Source organism: Spinacia oleracea, chromosome 6 (genome assembly GCF_020520425.1).
Source record: "Spinacia oleracea cultivar Varoflay chromosome 6, BTI_SOV_V1, whole genome shotgun sequence".
Classification (NCBI taxonomy): Eukaryota; Viridiplantae; Streptophyta; class Magnoliopsida; order Caryophyllales; family Amaranthaceae; genus Spinacia; species Spinacia oleracea.
The window spans coordinates 130,038,816-130,055,332 of record NC_079492.1 but is presented as its reverse complement, the minus strand read 5'-3'; the positions used below and the strand labels follow the sequence as shown (position 1 = coordinate 130,055,332).

The window sequence follows — 16,517 nt, the reverse complement described above, 5'->3', positions numbered from 1 at the left end:
AGTCACCGAAGACACACATTCCATTATTCTCATTCGCCACTCCCCGTCAAACCAAAAATTTTCGAGAACCGCCTCTAGAAAGCACCATTAATTAAGCCCTATCATACACCTTTGACATGTCCAACTTCATAACCATGCACCCTCTACCTGCTGCAAAATTTTCATATAATGGAACACTTCAAAAGGCACAAGAATATTATCGGTAACTAAGTACCCTAGAGTAAAGACACTTTGGTTAACCAAAATTATTTTGTCGAGAAAAATCTTCCACCTATTAGCGAGCACATTCGACACCAATTTGTACACCACATTGCATAAAGAAATTGGCTAGAAGTCACCCATCCTATCCGCATTGCTTTTATTTTTGGAATAAGAACGTCCTATTTAAGAATTCAGAATTGATCAACCCCTCAATATACCAAGAACAGTGCTAGTAACTGAAGAGCCTACAATTTGCCAGTAAGATTGAAAAAATACAGACACATTCCATCAGGCCCGAGAGCCTTAGTAGGGTGCATTTGGCTCAACGCAACATTGATTTTTTCTTCCGTATAATCTGCATGTAGTATCGAATTCATATCCTCCGTCACCCGTGGCATAAAAGTCCACCAATGCATGTGCCATATCTATAAAGAGGGGGGAGCAGATGATGCAGACATGCCCTCAAATACTCCATGCGCCACATCTCTAGGGGGGGGGGGGGGAGATGATGATGCAGACATTCCCTCAAAGTACTCCATGACAACTTTACCAATCGCTTCATCCTCCAAATGCACCATCTCACTTTCATCCTTCAAAGTACGGATAATATTCTTCCGTTTTTTGCCATATGCTATTTGATGGAAGAATTTAGTATTTTTATCTCCCTTCTTTAACCATAGCACCCGAGACTATTGCTTCCAATAATTTTTTTCGTGTTGTACCAAGCCCGCAATCTCACATCACCAACGTGTGCATTTGCTCCATCTGAGAGGCCAAGAGCCCCCCTACTTTTTAAGCTCTTGAAATACAACACCGAACTTCTCCCCACTCCATGATTTCAAATCTTCGATTTATGGGATGTCGTCTGATCCTAAAATCGTATTGGGTTATTTGATTCTTAGCTTCAATTTTCCCATACCAAACCTGTACTAAGAGTGCATCACGTAGGCACACTCCTGTTTTTTTTTACCAAGTGCGTCACGTAGCCACACCCCTGCCTAGGGATGGAAATGGGTGGGATTTGGATCGGGTGGAGCATCACCCGCATCCATCCTCTCCACCCGGTCCATCCATCACCCGCATTACTCACCACCCGCATTCCGTCCATCCATCACCCGGGGAATCGGGTGGATCGGGTGATATTCGGGTGAAAATGGTAAACCATTAAAAAATCACCACCTAATAATATGCATAATAATTAACCAAAAGAAAAAAAAATTATATACCTACATTCATCTCCGAAACATATAATTATTTCTTATTATGCATAACTTATAACTAAAATAAATAAAACAAGCACTAACTTTAATAAATAATGGATTTATCAACACGTTTTATGTTTAAATATAAATATAAATAATATATTTAAAATAAACGGGTGACGGATCGGGTGGTAAACGGGTGATGGACCGGGTGATGGATAAAAAAACATCACCCGCATCCGACCCGCATCCATCACCCGCTTCACCCATCACCCGCTTTTCATCCATTTAATTCGGGTTTTCATCCGTTTAATTATAGCGGGTGACCGGGTTCATGGATCATCCACTGGATATTTCCATCCCTACCCCTGCCGGCTTTAATGGCTAATAGAGTGAATGATAGGATTGAATGGGATTATCAATCAAGCAACTTTTTTTCCCCAAGACTGTTCTAAGCATTATTGATCAAACTTTTCAAATGGCATGGCCAAAAACTATTGCCATTGCTCGTTTGCCACTCAGATTGTGAAGTCTCGGTAACCGGCAAATTATACAGTAAATGTTTAACAATCAGGACTCAGGAGATCCAACACAAGTGAAACTTCACTAACTTCATGCATGTACTACAATTGCTAAGGTAATTGAAATTAAATACAGCTAACATATATCTGAAGAAAAATTCGTACTATCGGAGTATAACAACAAATATAAAACCGTATACGAAGTATTACTTAAAAATAAAAATAGAGGTATACTAAATTCTTCATTTCATTTCTACTTTGTGCCTCCTTATGACACCTGCAGGGTAAAAAAAAAGTACATAATGTTTAATCCTCCATAAAAATATCCAGATAAAGTACCAGAAAAGAAAGAGTGGCAGTAACTAAAGTTGTATGTAAATTGTACTGTAATATGGAGTATAACAATGATTAAAAATCCTTCAACCCAACTTCCACATGCTGGTAGCACTTTCTATTAAATGATGAATTGACAACACCAGGAGAAATCCTATTGTTAGATATTCATGAACTGAAAGGCCAAATTAAAGGTTGCGACTCTTACAGCTGTAAATTGGGAATCTACGGATCATCATCATAGAGTGTGTCTTGGGAAGACGAGCTTGAAATCAACATAATTGGTTCTCCATTGTGTTGAAATTCTGAAAGTGCCAATAAATTATCAGCCTGACAAAGCTTTTGGTTTCCTGTAAGATCCATACGCTGAAGTTCCCCTGATTCATAGCAATTTCAGTTCATGATCAATATATAATCAAGAACATGGTGTAGAGGAACTGATAAATAGCATAATCAAGAAATGGCTCCCTGATTCCCTCTATTAAGAACAACAAATATTTCAATCACACATCCCTGATATATATTTCCCAATTTCCCATATTAGCATAAACAGAACAAAGGTAGCCTGATGTAGAGTTGATCAAATTTGCCCCAACTGATGCCAACAAACATATTTGATCACAACCGGCCCATGATAATGATAAAAAAAATAAAAAAGGGGTGACTTACAGTACATTTCTAAAGAGACATTACTTTTTCATAAAAAAAGTGGTTACCATTTGATTTCTGCTATAGTTTTTTCACTGGTGAAGCATACCATACCTTTGGCAATCTTGAGGGCTGAACATATAATATTCAAGGACTCCGGGGGCATTAAATTGTATCCTGCATGCACATCAACAAGTTCCGAAGCTTTAGAGATAAGTTCTCCCAGAAATTCCGCAGCTTGGATCCCCCCACGATTCTCACTGTAAAATGATGTATACAGTTTAATCTTCAAATTGATTAGAAATTATAGGAACAGTCACAAGGACTGAATCTGATAGTACCTTATGTTAATGCTGATCAGCTTCACCACATCTGGCATATTAATCCGAAGTTCTAAAAATCCAGATGAACCTAGACCAATGTCTTTTATATCGAGTGACCTTATAGATGTGTGCATAAAATCTCCAAGTAGTGGTGCTATTTGACTTCCCAAGAAAAACGATAATAAGTCAGCATTTACAAATAAAACAATAAGAATTTAGTAAGATAAAATAGATATTTGAAGAAGTAAAAATAAAAATAAAAATAATCACTTCTGTACCTTCCAAGATCATTATCTGCCAAGGAGAGAGAAGTCAGAGGGTATTTTAACGCTATAAGTACTTCCAGAAGATCAGTTGCTCCATTACAGGAGAGCTCACAATTCTTCAAATTAAGATTGGCAAGGGGAAAGTGTTCAAATGTCTTGACAAAGTGGGGGATCAAACACCTGCAATGTTCAAGAAGAGTTTCATAAAACTACAGCGGACTGTTGAAACAAGCAGGTCAAGCACAAACTCACTTGATTCCATCATCCTCAAAGGGATTGTCAGCTAAATCAAGAGTCTCCAAAACTGGCATATGAATGAGTGCAGATGTAAGGTCTTCCAGGTCATTCTTCCGCAAATTGTTTCCCCTAAGGTAAGAGATGCATCTTCAGCAAAAAACATCCACAAGTATCGAGATGCAGAAAAGAGGGACTTGTATAAAAAAAAGAAACAGACTGCAAAGTTTTACAAATATCAAAATTCCAACAATAAGCTACCACTTTCCCGATACTCAGTTTTTGCAAACATGAATTCCATTGAAGTAATAAAGACTGCAGATTCTAGCTCAGAGTGCCACAAGAAAAGTTTCACGGTCCTCCACATAGGCCACAACTTACTTTTTTTCCATGACAAAGTCATTCTGCATCAGTGAGGTTGTCAGGGAAGACCTATGAGATCTAGATTGAAAGGTGAATTTACAAAAGTGGCACAATATCTTTCAATAAATCAAGACGGCAAAATTTGATTATGAACATACTTCATTTATTTTTCTCGGTAAGCTACTTCTGCAGGAGACAATCAGCAATCGGAACTTCTCAGAGATAATCTATAATCTAGTAAAACCATGTCATAAACTCATACTTAAATAAATGTTTTTCTTTACTGAGCACATAATATTCCAGTCCAGACAGAAAGGGTTCTTGTTACAGAGCTTATATTTCAATGGCAACACTTTCAAAAGGCCCATTAGCGAATTGGGTATATAAAATTACCCCCTAATAACACATGGAGAGTTGGATACTTTTGAACCATCCATCTGAAATAGGTACGTAGTATATCAACTCGTTACTGGATTGTGGTAGATTTGAGTATTTGATTCTTTGTGAATGTGGATTTCACAAGTTCAATTTGAACTATATTTTTTAGATATTAAGGTGAGCAAACTGTAAGGAGCACTAATTTGGAGCAAAGAAAGATACTCCATATAGTAAGTGAAATTTTCAACCACCAGCAATAACCTTTCTGATAACCAATAAAAAACAGGTGAAATAGCCAGATCTGAATCTACATGCAGGGTTGACATAAATCCAACCAGTTAAAAGCCCCAAAGTAGTTATAGATACCATTGATGTCAGCTTTTTAAACATATCCATATGTGGTAAGAAGGTATGTTTACGGTTTATCCATTTGGCTACTTCCCTAACCAACCCGAAGACCCCTCTCCACCACCACCCCCCCCCTGCAAAGAGAAGGAACATTAAATAATTGATACAGTTAAGTTTCTGACGGTACCATAAAATTTATCAACTAGAACAAAGCCTGACAAGATAGTTTCAGACCTTTTTTTTTTAATTCATGCAGTCACTGAAATTGCATTATCAGTTGCATCATAACTAAGTACCTTCCAAGTTATTAAAATGGTTACGTGAGATGGCCATTTAGTCTATACCTTAGATTAAGCACCCGTAAAGACTGCATAGACTTGCTTTTTTTGTAAGATGACAAGGCTTGATTGGAAGAGTTGCACCGAAAATCAGAAAGCCAGCCTGATATCTGCAAAAAAGTTAGAAATATGTTGTAAAAGAATTAACTTCCATTTAGAAAAAATGAACTTCTTAACAAAGCAGACATATATATATTTAAGGCAAGTTGTTCCAAGTTCTATGATAATTCTGGCTAAGAAAGCAACTAATCTTCAAAAATTGAGGATGATATAGTTTGCTCACATTGTTATCTGACAACTCAAGGGTAGAGAGAGAAGATGAAGCATCAAGTAGCGCCCTGAGAGTCAAATTTGCATAATTTCTCCCAATATGGTCATCGCAAAGGCTTAATGACTCAAGTGATCTGCTTGATAAGGAAATCCAAACAAAGAACACATTTTACACAAGAGGAAATATGATCGAGAAGTAAAGCCTCTTAACAATTTATTCACACGGTTGCTGACTTATATTTTTTTTTCATTAAAAAGACAATCCCCAACATGGGTCTCTTATAGGAAACAAAGAATATTCCAACTTCAAACAATAAACTCCAGGACCACATCAGCGAAAAATTTCCCAGGGCAGTACCTTGACGATAGAAAGGAAATGAGCTTTGGCGGAAACGAAGCAGGATTTGCTTCTAAAAGTTTTGACGCTTTCACGGAAAAATGTTTCACTGCATGTGCTTGTGCACCTTCTATAACCAACGTACTACAAATTGCCTCCAAATCAACCAAAGAAAGCTTGCAATTTACAAATTCCAGCGATGTTATTGTTTCTCTGTTCTGGTTTAGTATCATGCATAATCCATCAATCTGCAACAGCACATGGTCATTCCTTATACATCAGATGAGCGAACAAAGGCCACTACCATTTTAGAACAAAGGCTACTCGACTTTGAACATCCCGATATTCTCTGTTTTTATTTATGTAACCATTTTCTGAAAAGGGGTGTTTTTTTTTTGTTCTATCTATTTCTAAATAACTGAAATGTTCCGTTATTTAGGATCTATTATCCAAAAGGATGGAGAATTGGATGGCGATGTGGCCCATAGAATCAAAGCAGGTTGGTTGAAGAGGAAAGGTGCCACAAGGTTTCTATGTGATTCAGGCATTCCCCAAAGATTGAAGGGAAAATTTTACCGCACGGAAATTCGACCGGCTTTGTTATACGGCACGGAATGCTGGGCAGTGAAACATTGTCACGTGCACAAGATGAATGTAGCGGAGATGCGCATGTTACGTTGGATGTGTGGGCATACAAGAAATGATCGTTTGAGGAATGAGATTATTAGGAAGAAAGTAGGGGTTGCACCGATTGAGTTTAAGATGATGGGAAATCGTTTAAGATGGTTTGGACATGTAAACAGGAGATCAAGTGATGCCCCGGTTAGGAGGATAGAAGGGTGGCAAAATAATAGAACTGCAAGGGATAGGGGAAGACCTAAGAAAAATTGGAGGAAGGTGATTGAGCACGATATGAGATTTCTTGGGATTGAGGAAAATATGGCGTTGGATAGGACAGAGTGGAGGGAGAAAATATATATTGATGACTTCATTTGACTTATACAGCTTTCATGTTTCTGTTTTTTTTCTATTTTTTAATTTATTTTTTATTTTTATTTTTTATTTTATTTTTAAAATTCTTTTGAATTTTTTTATTTTTATTTTTACATGCTATTTTGAAATGTACTTATTTTACTTATTCATTTATTTTAAACTTTACTTATTTTTTATTATCTCTTACAATATTTATTCTATAATATATATACATTTTTCTCTTATCTTACTTTCATTAATTCCACCTTCTCTTTCTTGCTTTTTTCTTTTTACTTCCTGCTCCTTTCTGGTTTGATTGGTGACAATGACGATCTCCTACGACGATTCATGTTAGTCGACCCCAAATCATTTTTGGACTAAGGCTTTGTTGTTGTTGTTGTTGTTGTTCTATCTACTTCTACTTTATTCTATTTTGGGTAAACATATTTTACCACCTTTTCCCCAAAACAATTACACTTTTCCACAATCTTTCTCCTACTTTACCCACTTTTTTCTTACAACCACCCACCATTTAGCACTTTTTACTTTTTCTACCTTTATCTTACACTCACCCACCTCTCCTACAAGAGTCTATACAAAAAAAGAAAAAAAGAACGGAGGGAATATATATGGACTCATTCAACCTATGAACAGGTTGAGACTAAAGGCAAGTCCAAGACATATGAGCACTTGCTCTTTTACAAGCACTGTAACTAGTGCAGAGAACTCAAAAGAGCCTAAATTTACATAGTATTCACCCAATAGAAATTACAATCTTCAGAAAGAGGGTCCATAGTATAAATCAAAGACAGCCTAGTAAATATGAATCCTGCTCCAGCATCCTTCGCTCAGTCTGTTATCTTAACCCGCTCAAAACCATAAATGTGCAGGGGATACTACGATCCAAAGTCTAAACTAATAAAATATCATCAAAGTTCGAATGCCCCAAATGGGAGAACCCATGCCAACAAATTATACGATTAATTGAAATTGTGTTCTGCATACGAGCTTAAAGCTACTTGGGGTGCCCAAATATGAAGAACCATAAATTGTTTAAGATAAAGAGACTCACATGTATGTCGGAGGAAATTCTCCTTAGCAACAAACACTGCAACTGGCTGCTTGCTAACAATTGCTGAAAGAGAGGATTATGATCAGTAAGCTATATATTGTTATGACAAAAGCAAGAAATTAAAGGCCACAAACACCTACTGTGATTCTCCAAAGGGTGTTACTAGCAACATTCCATTTTATTTTTAGGGGAGTTTGTAGTGGACCTATAGCCTATTTGGAATATCACATCTGCACAGCTCATTTAAAGCCCATTTTACATATTGGTTTTAACTTTAAAATATTAAACCCCATTCGTAGCTCCGCTTAATAAATTTACAAAGCTGTGATTTACTTAAAAGGGATTGTCAAATGATTCAAAACAGAGAAAAATATAATTTAAGTTCTGTTTTACTAAAGTTTTAAAAGAAAACCCTATCCAAAAGAAAATGAGCGATCTGAATTCTCCCATGTAGCATCTGAGTTGGATGGCCAAAGAAAAAAGGAGCCCTAAAGGATCTTTGAACATCATCATTTGCCCCTCCAATTAACCGATCAAACTTCCTGGAAAAAAACTCTAGATCACATATTTCTTCCTCAAGTTTGGACTGTGACCAGCAGTCCAGCATGAAGCAGGACACAACTTGGTTGTGCCAAGCCAGGCATAAAACAACACAGAACAAAGGTGAAGCTGGTACCGACACCAAGGTTTTGGAGAATGGCAAGGGGTGATGGGAAAACACGAACATTGGTAGGTGGGTCAAACTAGGCCAGCTAAAAATAAATGGCAAACATCTTATGTGTCATATACATTTCTACTCTGACACCCCACCAGGAAGTTAAATATGTCCAACTTCCACAAGAATTCTTCACTTTTCCAGTTTTCCTGATGTTGAATGTAACATAGATAATCGAATGAGGACAAATGCAATCAACAGTTAAAGATTTACTACATGATACCTATCCTCCAAAGAAACCCCAAAAGGCAGAAAGCAGAATAAACATTACTTCAAACTTGAAGTCAAGGGGCTCAAAGATATTACAAACTGTGAATTATAAAGATCCAATTATCTAAAAGTAACTTTTCTACTAATCTTCCCAAACGAGAAGAGCAACCATCTCTAGTTAAAGAAATACCCTCCTTTATTAACAATAAAGTAACACCATTTCTAAAGCTTTCTTGACAATGTGAAGCAAGTCGCAAAAGATGTATAGAAGTAATACATCTTTTGCTTTTAAGAACAGGATATAGAAAGCCACTTACACAAGTTTCCTTATTGCAAAACATGTTCTGAAGTCTCAAACATCTGCAGGAATAAGTATATCACATAAGCACTTTCAATTTTCCCACAGTAAAACTACAAGCGGAAAAATAAAATTAACCAAACAAGCATATCAATCAAACAATAAAGTAGAACAAATACATGATCAAAATTGATCATTACTAAATTCTTGCAAGTAAAACCTCAAAGAACACATGAAAAAAGCCTGAAAACAAAAGTGGGAATTTTATTCATCATGAAAGCAAGAAAACAAGACCAGAATAACTATCACATAAAGAGATGATACCGCCTTTCATCTTTTTGGATTGGTGGTTGTGTGTGTGTCTGTGCGTGTGTGTGTGTGGGGGGGGGGGGGGGGGAGGCAAGCATGGAATGTGCAAAGATAAAGTATTCGACCTCACATAACATCCAAAGTCTTGGCAATGACCACACAATCTAGAGTAATGATGCATTGAGCCTTTAGCTGATTCATCATAACCAATGATTTTGATTAGTGCACCTGTAAAGTAATCATAAGAAGATAAGCATAATGTTCAACTAGATTCAACAAAAATGTCATACAGCAATATGAAAAACATCAGATGGACAAGCTGGAAATATGTCGGAACTGACAGGAACGTCAATCCTGTCAACACGTTTCTGGACTAAAGTAGTTATTCTGTTGTACATTTCTACCAAAAAGGAAAAAGTACTAGCAGTAATACAAGTACATAACATAACCACCTCAGGACTTGTACTTAGATGCAAGTGCACAATTTTCAGACCAGTGGAAATAGGTGTAAGGATCAAAACATAAAGATTTCTGCATTGACAAAAGTTGAGATTAGGCAGTATCGGAACTTTATGCTCCATGTATGTGTACTGATCAATAGTGAGTGTGAACTAAAATCATGGCTTCATCAAATGTTTGCACATGCTGAATTTCATAAAACAATTAGCAGGCTGCTAAATATTATTTTCAAGCTCGCTTTTGCATTTGTACAGCCAAACACCCAACTCATAGAAGGAGTTTGCACAATTTGATAACATTCAATGAATATCCATTGTAGGCTTCTTTGAAAGAAAAGCATAGTAGCAGTTCATGTAGAAGTAAGCAGACAAGAAGTTTCTTCACTATATAATAGTTCTACAGTAGTCATTTTAGCTCTTAAATTTTTTGAGACACTATTGTTAGTTTCTATGCCCTACATGCTTTTAGTTTGTAAATTTAGAGTAATCTAGAGTTAATGAGTTCCACAATGTGTTAAGCCTACTCTATGGCATAATATTCAATTTCGTATACGTGCAACTACCATTATCCTATTTGTTAAACAATAAAAATCAAACTTACAAGACTACAAGACAGCATGATCACTCCAAAAAAAAAAAAGGAAATGGAGGAGCTGATACAAAAAAACGGATGAGCATCCTAAATCCTAACCAACAGAGTCGAAACGGCCAAGGCAGGAGCATACTACTTCAACACATTCCCCCTAAAGAGGTTTAGCCCATGGCCCAAATTTAATAATTTAATGGTATATGGTATTATCCAAGGGCGATTACCTTAGATAGGAAAATTGTCCAAGGTTCTGAAATGTTCCGTTATTTAGGATCTATTATCCAAAATGATGGGGAATTGGATGGCGATGTGGCTCATAGAATCAAAGCAGGATGGTTAAAGTGGAAAAGTGTCACGGGGTTCCTATGTGATCCAGGCATGCCCAAAACATTAAAGGGAAAATTCTAACGCACAACAATTCAGCCGGTGTTGTTATATGGCACGGAATGCTGGGAAGTGAAACATTGTCACGTGCATAAGATGAATGTGGCGGAGATGCGCATGTTACGTTGGATGTGTAGGCATACAAAAAAGAATCGTTTGACTGTTTGAGGAATGAGATTATTAGGAAGAAAGTAGGAGTTGCACCGATTGAGTTTAAGATGATAGGAAATCGTTTAAGATGGTTTGGGCATGTAAGCAGGAGAACAAGTGATGCCCTGGTTAGGAGGTTAGAAGGGTGGCAAAGTGATAGAATTGCAAGGGATAGGGGAAAACTTAAGAAAACTTGGAGGAAGGTGATTGAGCACGATATGAGCCTACTTGGGATTGAGGAGAATATGGCGTTGAATAGGACAGAGTGGAGGGAGAGAATATACGTTGATGACTTCATTTGACTTATACATCTTCCATTTTGACTCTCTTAATTTTACTTCTTGCGTTTTTTAAAAAAAATGCTATTTTGAAATGTTAGCCGACCCCAAATCATTTTGGGACTAAGGCTTTCTTGTTGTTGTTGTTGTTGCTGCTATTTTGAAATGTGCTTATTTTAATTATATTTTTTAAAAACTTTATTTATTTTTATTATCCCTTCTAATTTTTTTAGGAAAATTTGGGAATATTAATCCAACCTTTGACAGACTTTCTTTTATTAAGCCCACCTACGACATATTTTTTTAATAATCCTACATTTACTATCCAACGACTTTTATTGGGCCTAAGGTCATAAACCTGTTGTAGGCGGCAATATTTCTCTACGTAGCAAGTACCCTCTCTCTCTTCTCCTTCGATATATTCAGTCATCATCATCAATTCATCACCATCTCGTTGACTTTTTCACCGGTTACCGGTCAATTAAGCCCAATAAAAGTCGTTGAGTAGTAAAGGTGGGATTATTAAAAAATATGTCGTAGGTGGGATTAATAAAAGAAAATCGGCGAAAGGTTAACTATATATATATATATATATATATATATATATATATATATATATATATATATATATATATATACTTTCCTCTTATCTTACTTTCATTAATTCCACTTTCTTCCTCTTCCTTGTTTATTCTTTTAACTTCCCGCTCCTTTCTGGTTTGATTTTGTCACAATGACGATCTCCTACGACGATTCATGTTAGTCGACCCCAAATCATTTTGGGACTAAAGCATTGTTGTTGTTGTTGTAATGGTATATGGTATATGGTATTATGTATCAAGTTCCAAACCCATACCATCCCAGTTTCATTCCTAATTCTAGACCCATACGGCTGCGAACCAAATTCCCCTTAGACAATGATTCAAAATAAAGAAAATTTAACACATGAAAACTTCACACCAACTAGACCGCTAGACCTTGAACAAAACATCAAGCTACCTGGGATTTGAATTTCCCCAACACATCCATTAAAAGAAGGTAGCATAGCTCTCTCTGCAGCTGCATCAAAGCAACTGACATTCGTGTCAAAAAAACTGAAAATAAGTAAAGATCAAATGAAATTACATCAAAAAATGGAGGTGGCTTATTTAGTTATTTGTACGGTCTCACATACTTCTGAAGATGCGTTTCCCAATACTTTTGTTTCCAGTCAAACGTTTCTGCACATTCCAACGAACTTTTGTATGACAAAGGATTCACTTGGAAATGTTTGACAAGCTCACGCCAACGCGAGGAAAATAATGCCTTCCATGCAATATCGAACTTGCCATATCTGAGAAAAGGTACTGATTATTATTCTCCACCTTTCCAAGGAGACAGTTCGTCATTGAATGAGAGTCTTACCTCACACGTTTTCTTCCATTCCCAGAGCAATGATAGTCAAGGTCAAAATCAGCCTGTCTCCCCAAAGGCCTGTTAGGATAATCAGATAAAAATATACTATAGACATTGAGAACTCGTGGGAATATTTAAAAACCACCATGCTCAAATTGAATTGCAAACAGGTATCCCTTCCTTTGCACTAAGAACATAATAAGTTCACAAAGGAAAATATGAATCCATAGTCTATTTAAAAGATAAGAGAGAACAGCGACACTTGTAGTCAAAACATTGTCTAAATGGAAGTAACAAAATTCAGCGGAAAACTGCGAATGAAAGCAGATCTTGTTTGAATGAAAAACATGAATACTTTAGCCGTAATTCAGCTCAGCATGAAGCTCGATTCTGGTTCTAGCACAACTCCGCAGTAGAAGGTTTGGTCTAACTGGTATGCACTCCACGCCCTTCTTATTGTCCAGTAAAATATTTACAGTAACCACCTATAGACCATATTAGCTAAAGGGAAACCTAAAAAACAAAAGAGAGATTGGAACAACATAAAGAGCTCCATTCCAATAGTATCTCAGTCTTTCAACTTGTCAATACCAAACCAAATTCAGTCATTCAGGCATCAAATTTCTTCAAAATACTCCTTAGTAACCAAGCATTTCAAAAAACAACAACACAAGCTCTTTTGGTCTCTAAATATGTTACTCCAACTCTTCATTCAACCTCAAGCAGCCGTGTCAGATTCTCAACAGTCGGTCATAAGTCCAACTTAGAAACTTTATTTTAAACTAAAATCATGCATTAACTTCTTAAGATGTATTTGACTGACACTTGAACATGTATCTCCATATCTGAGCTGAGTCCGAGTAACAAAGGTCTCTATGAAAATTCAATTCAAGCAACAAACATCAAATGAAGAATTTTGATGGTGAAAAAATACTACCAAAAAAGAAGTGGGTTTTACTTAATTTATGTGAACTGAAGTAAAAAAGAAAGAGTACAAACATTTGCAACTGCAATTTGTGGAGTGCTAAAGCAGGCAACTGCTTCAATAAACCATCAAACAGCTCAGTGGGTAGCTCATATATTCCTTGCACAATCCCATCATCATCATCTCCTGCAATATAAACAATCCCCCAACAAAAATATCAAAATTTGATTTACAAATTGATGATGAACTGAAATTATGCAAAATGCAAAATAAGGAAATACCATAAAGAATGTGATTTTGAAGGGCACCCAAGCAGAGATTCACCAAAGATGGGGATTTCGCCATTGTTTAAAGAAAAATAGCTACAATTAACGAAGCATAAGAACAAAATCAGTAAAAATGGGGTAATACGAAGTAGTTATGAACAGGAAAAGAAATAGTTACCGGAATTGATGAGTGTAATAAGGGCATGAAAACGGAGATTGAGTGATATTAGGCGTCAAAACTTCGGACGCCGGAGTTTATACGAAATACTTTCTTTTGTTGTCGGGAAGAGACCCGCTAAAGGCCCTGTTCTTTACACTTTATTGTAGTTCCATTCAGTTTAGTTCAGTTTCATTTAGTTCAATTCAATTTAATTCAAAAGAACGAATTCATATATCTTTGTAATTATTTTTATTCTTGGTATTGCAATTAAAATTGACAATTATTACCATTGCAAGAAACTCTAGAAATAGAATTTTAGAGAGAAAGAGAGGAGATATGTTTTAGTAAATAGTTAGATTAGATTAGGTTATTACAAGTATAGATATTTAGCACAAGTCAAAGGACAACACAAGTGTAGAAAAAGCTCGTTATGTTGATTGTTTTAATTTTCTGCTAATAAAGCTTTTTACAAAAAAGGTACTCGTATTATTTAAGAATCTGCTGAGATACAGTTACATCGGCCCTTGGATCAATCATAGTTCAATTACCCTGTTCATAATAGAAAAGGGCGGGCAGGGCCGCCAGGGCTTCCCCCCTCTTCCCATATTCATACAAGACCTGAGTAGGCGAGTCGAGCCAGGTCTGCCGATTCAGGAAAATCGAACCAGTCAAAAGACTCGAAGTCAAGATCTGGGTATCGTAACACAGCCGGCGCGTAGGGCCCGACCTGCTTCCCGCCAGAAAGAACCTCTTCCGGAAATAAGAAAGGAAAAAAAACATTGCTATATTTCAAACTAGGTTAGGTCACGTGCAATGCACGGATGAGACTAAATATTTTTTTTGTGTTCTGAATAATTTATTTAAACGAAATTTTTAATAAAATAAAATCAATTTTATCAACGTTTGTTGGGAAAATCAGAGAAAATTATTATTTATTTGGATTGTAAAGTGATTAGTGCGATTTTAGGAGTTTAGTGTTTCGACAAAAATATTTAAATTGAGAAAATATAAGAAAAAACTTATCAGACAATTATTAGATATCATTTTCTTTAGGAATTGAATAATATCCGTAACCATAACCATACCCGTACCCTCGATCTATCCAAATTTTTGGATATGGTATTGATTTGATGACCATATCAGTTTTAATACCCTATTTTCTAGATTCGGTATATAACAGACTTTCGGGTTTATAAGTAATTTTGTTGGACCTACTTTTTAACACTTGTTTTACATAAAATAAAAAATAAAAAATTATTTTATGTTTGGGTATGGTCATATACTCCGTAATAACACATTTCAGTGTAATTTGTTTATTTATTTATTAACTATTGTAGGTTAAGAGTATAATGCATTTTTTTGAAAATTTATATTAAAATCAAAAAATATTTTGCTATCTTGCTTTTACGGAGTTATTAAAAAGACTACGTATATTATAGAAACAGTAATATCAAAAAGACAATGATTTTTTTTAATTCCTAATATATATGTTCTTCAAATCAGTAATAATATATATTTTTTATCCTATCATAATATATTAAATCATAATTTATTTTTTCATATATATTTCTATTGTATTAAATAGAAGGAAAGAATAAGAAAAAAATCAGGAAATCATATATTTAAAAGATTCTTAAATTATACTTCGTATTTTTTTTCAAATAAAAAAAAATACTAAGGACACACCAGGACGTGACACGTGTCATTCCTGGTGTGTCTTTTAGTATACTAGATTAGGCCTCGTGTACGCACGGATTTTCTAAAATCAATTAGCCAGTTTTTTTTATAATATATTTGAATGAAATATTTCTCTCCCATAAGTTATTGCGTATTAATAAAACTTGAACATTACTCATTTAACCATCTTGCAATTTCAGTCCTATTACATATTGCATATTTTTTTTTTTTTTTGATTCGAATTACATATTGCATATTTTATATGCTTAGTATGCTAATTAGGTCAAAATATTCGATATACTAATATGCTAGTTTGACCAAAATATTAGTAACTATATTTTTCATTATTAATATATTGATTTGACTAAAATATTGCCAAAAATAACATATTATTTTGTAACATCTATTATTACCATAAATATTTTTTTTCTATACAAAAATGGTTAAATAAAAAATGATAGAAAATTAAAAATATAAATAATGTAAAGATTTTTTAAGAAATTTATTTTTGGAGGGAAAATTTTACACCAGGAGTTGACATGTGTCATTCCTGGTGTCTCTTTTAGTATAAAGTAAGTAATAGATAGTAATAGATTTTCAGAAACGGAGTTAGTACTCTGTATTATTTATTCTCCCATAGACTCGTTAAATTACGGGCTCATCATATCCTAGCTAGAATTCACCCGACTTTGGTTGTTTGGTTGACAATTAAAAATGGGGGAAGTGGGAATTCATGGGAATTTATAGATAGTGTAGTTGTTTGGTTGACATAAAAAAGTAAAAATGGAGGAAGTTGGAATTCATGTGAAGTTGGAATTCCTACAAAACATGGGAAGTTAATTACCTAGCTCCCCCTTGGTCAATCAAAATTCATGGGAATTTCTAATTCTCATGTTG

At 35.3% G+C, this 16,517-nt stretch overlaps 1 protein-coding gene across 2 annotated transcripts; it reads right to left on the bottom strand.

Moving 5' to 3' along the window:
- Nucleotides 1–1,980: 1,980 nt before the first annotated feature.
- On the bottom strand, nucleotides 1,981–14,116 carry LOC110796945 (uncharacterized). Of its 2 annotated transcripts, none has more exons than XM_022002041.2 (18): nucleotides 13,962–14,116; nucleotides 13,799–13,879; nucleotides 13,592–13,703; nucleotides 12,602–12,670; nucleotides 12,372–12,530; nucleotides 12,197–12,270; nucleotides 9,464–9,566; nucleotides 9,049–9,091; nucleotides 7,807–7,869; nucleotides 5,784–6,010; nucleotides 5,439–5,559; nucleotides 5,162–5,265; nucleotides 3,747–3,878; nucleotides 3,507–3,674; nucleotides 3,247–3,390; nucleotides 3,020–3,165; nucleotides 2,466–2,634; nucleotides 1,981–2,201 (listed from the first exon to the last, which is right to left on the bottom strand). In XM_022002041.2, exons 2-17 carry the CDS (start codon nucleotides 13,860–13,862, stop codon nucleotides 2,483–2,485), a joined length of 1,881 nt encoding a protein of 626 aa, XP_021857733.1. In that variant the 5' UTR covers nucleotides 13,863–13,879; nucleotides 13,962–14,116; the 3' UTR covers nucleotides 1,981–2,201; nucleotides 2,466–2,482. The 2 variants fall into 2 exon arrangements, with proteins under 2 accessions (XP_021857733.1, XP_021857734.1); XM_022002042.2 differs by having other exon boundaries at nucleotides 3,747–3,860; nucleotides 13,962–14,115.
- Between the last annotated feature and the right edge of the window lie 2,401 nt (nucleotides 14,117–16,517).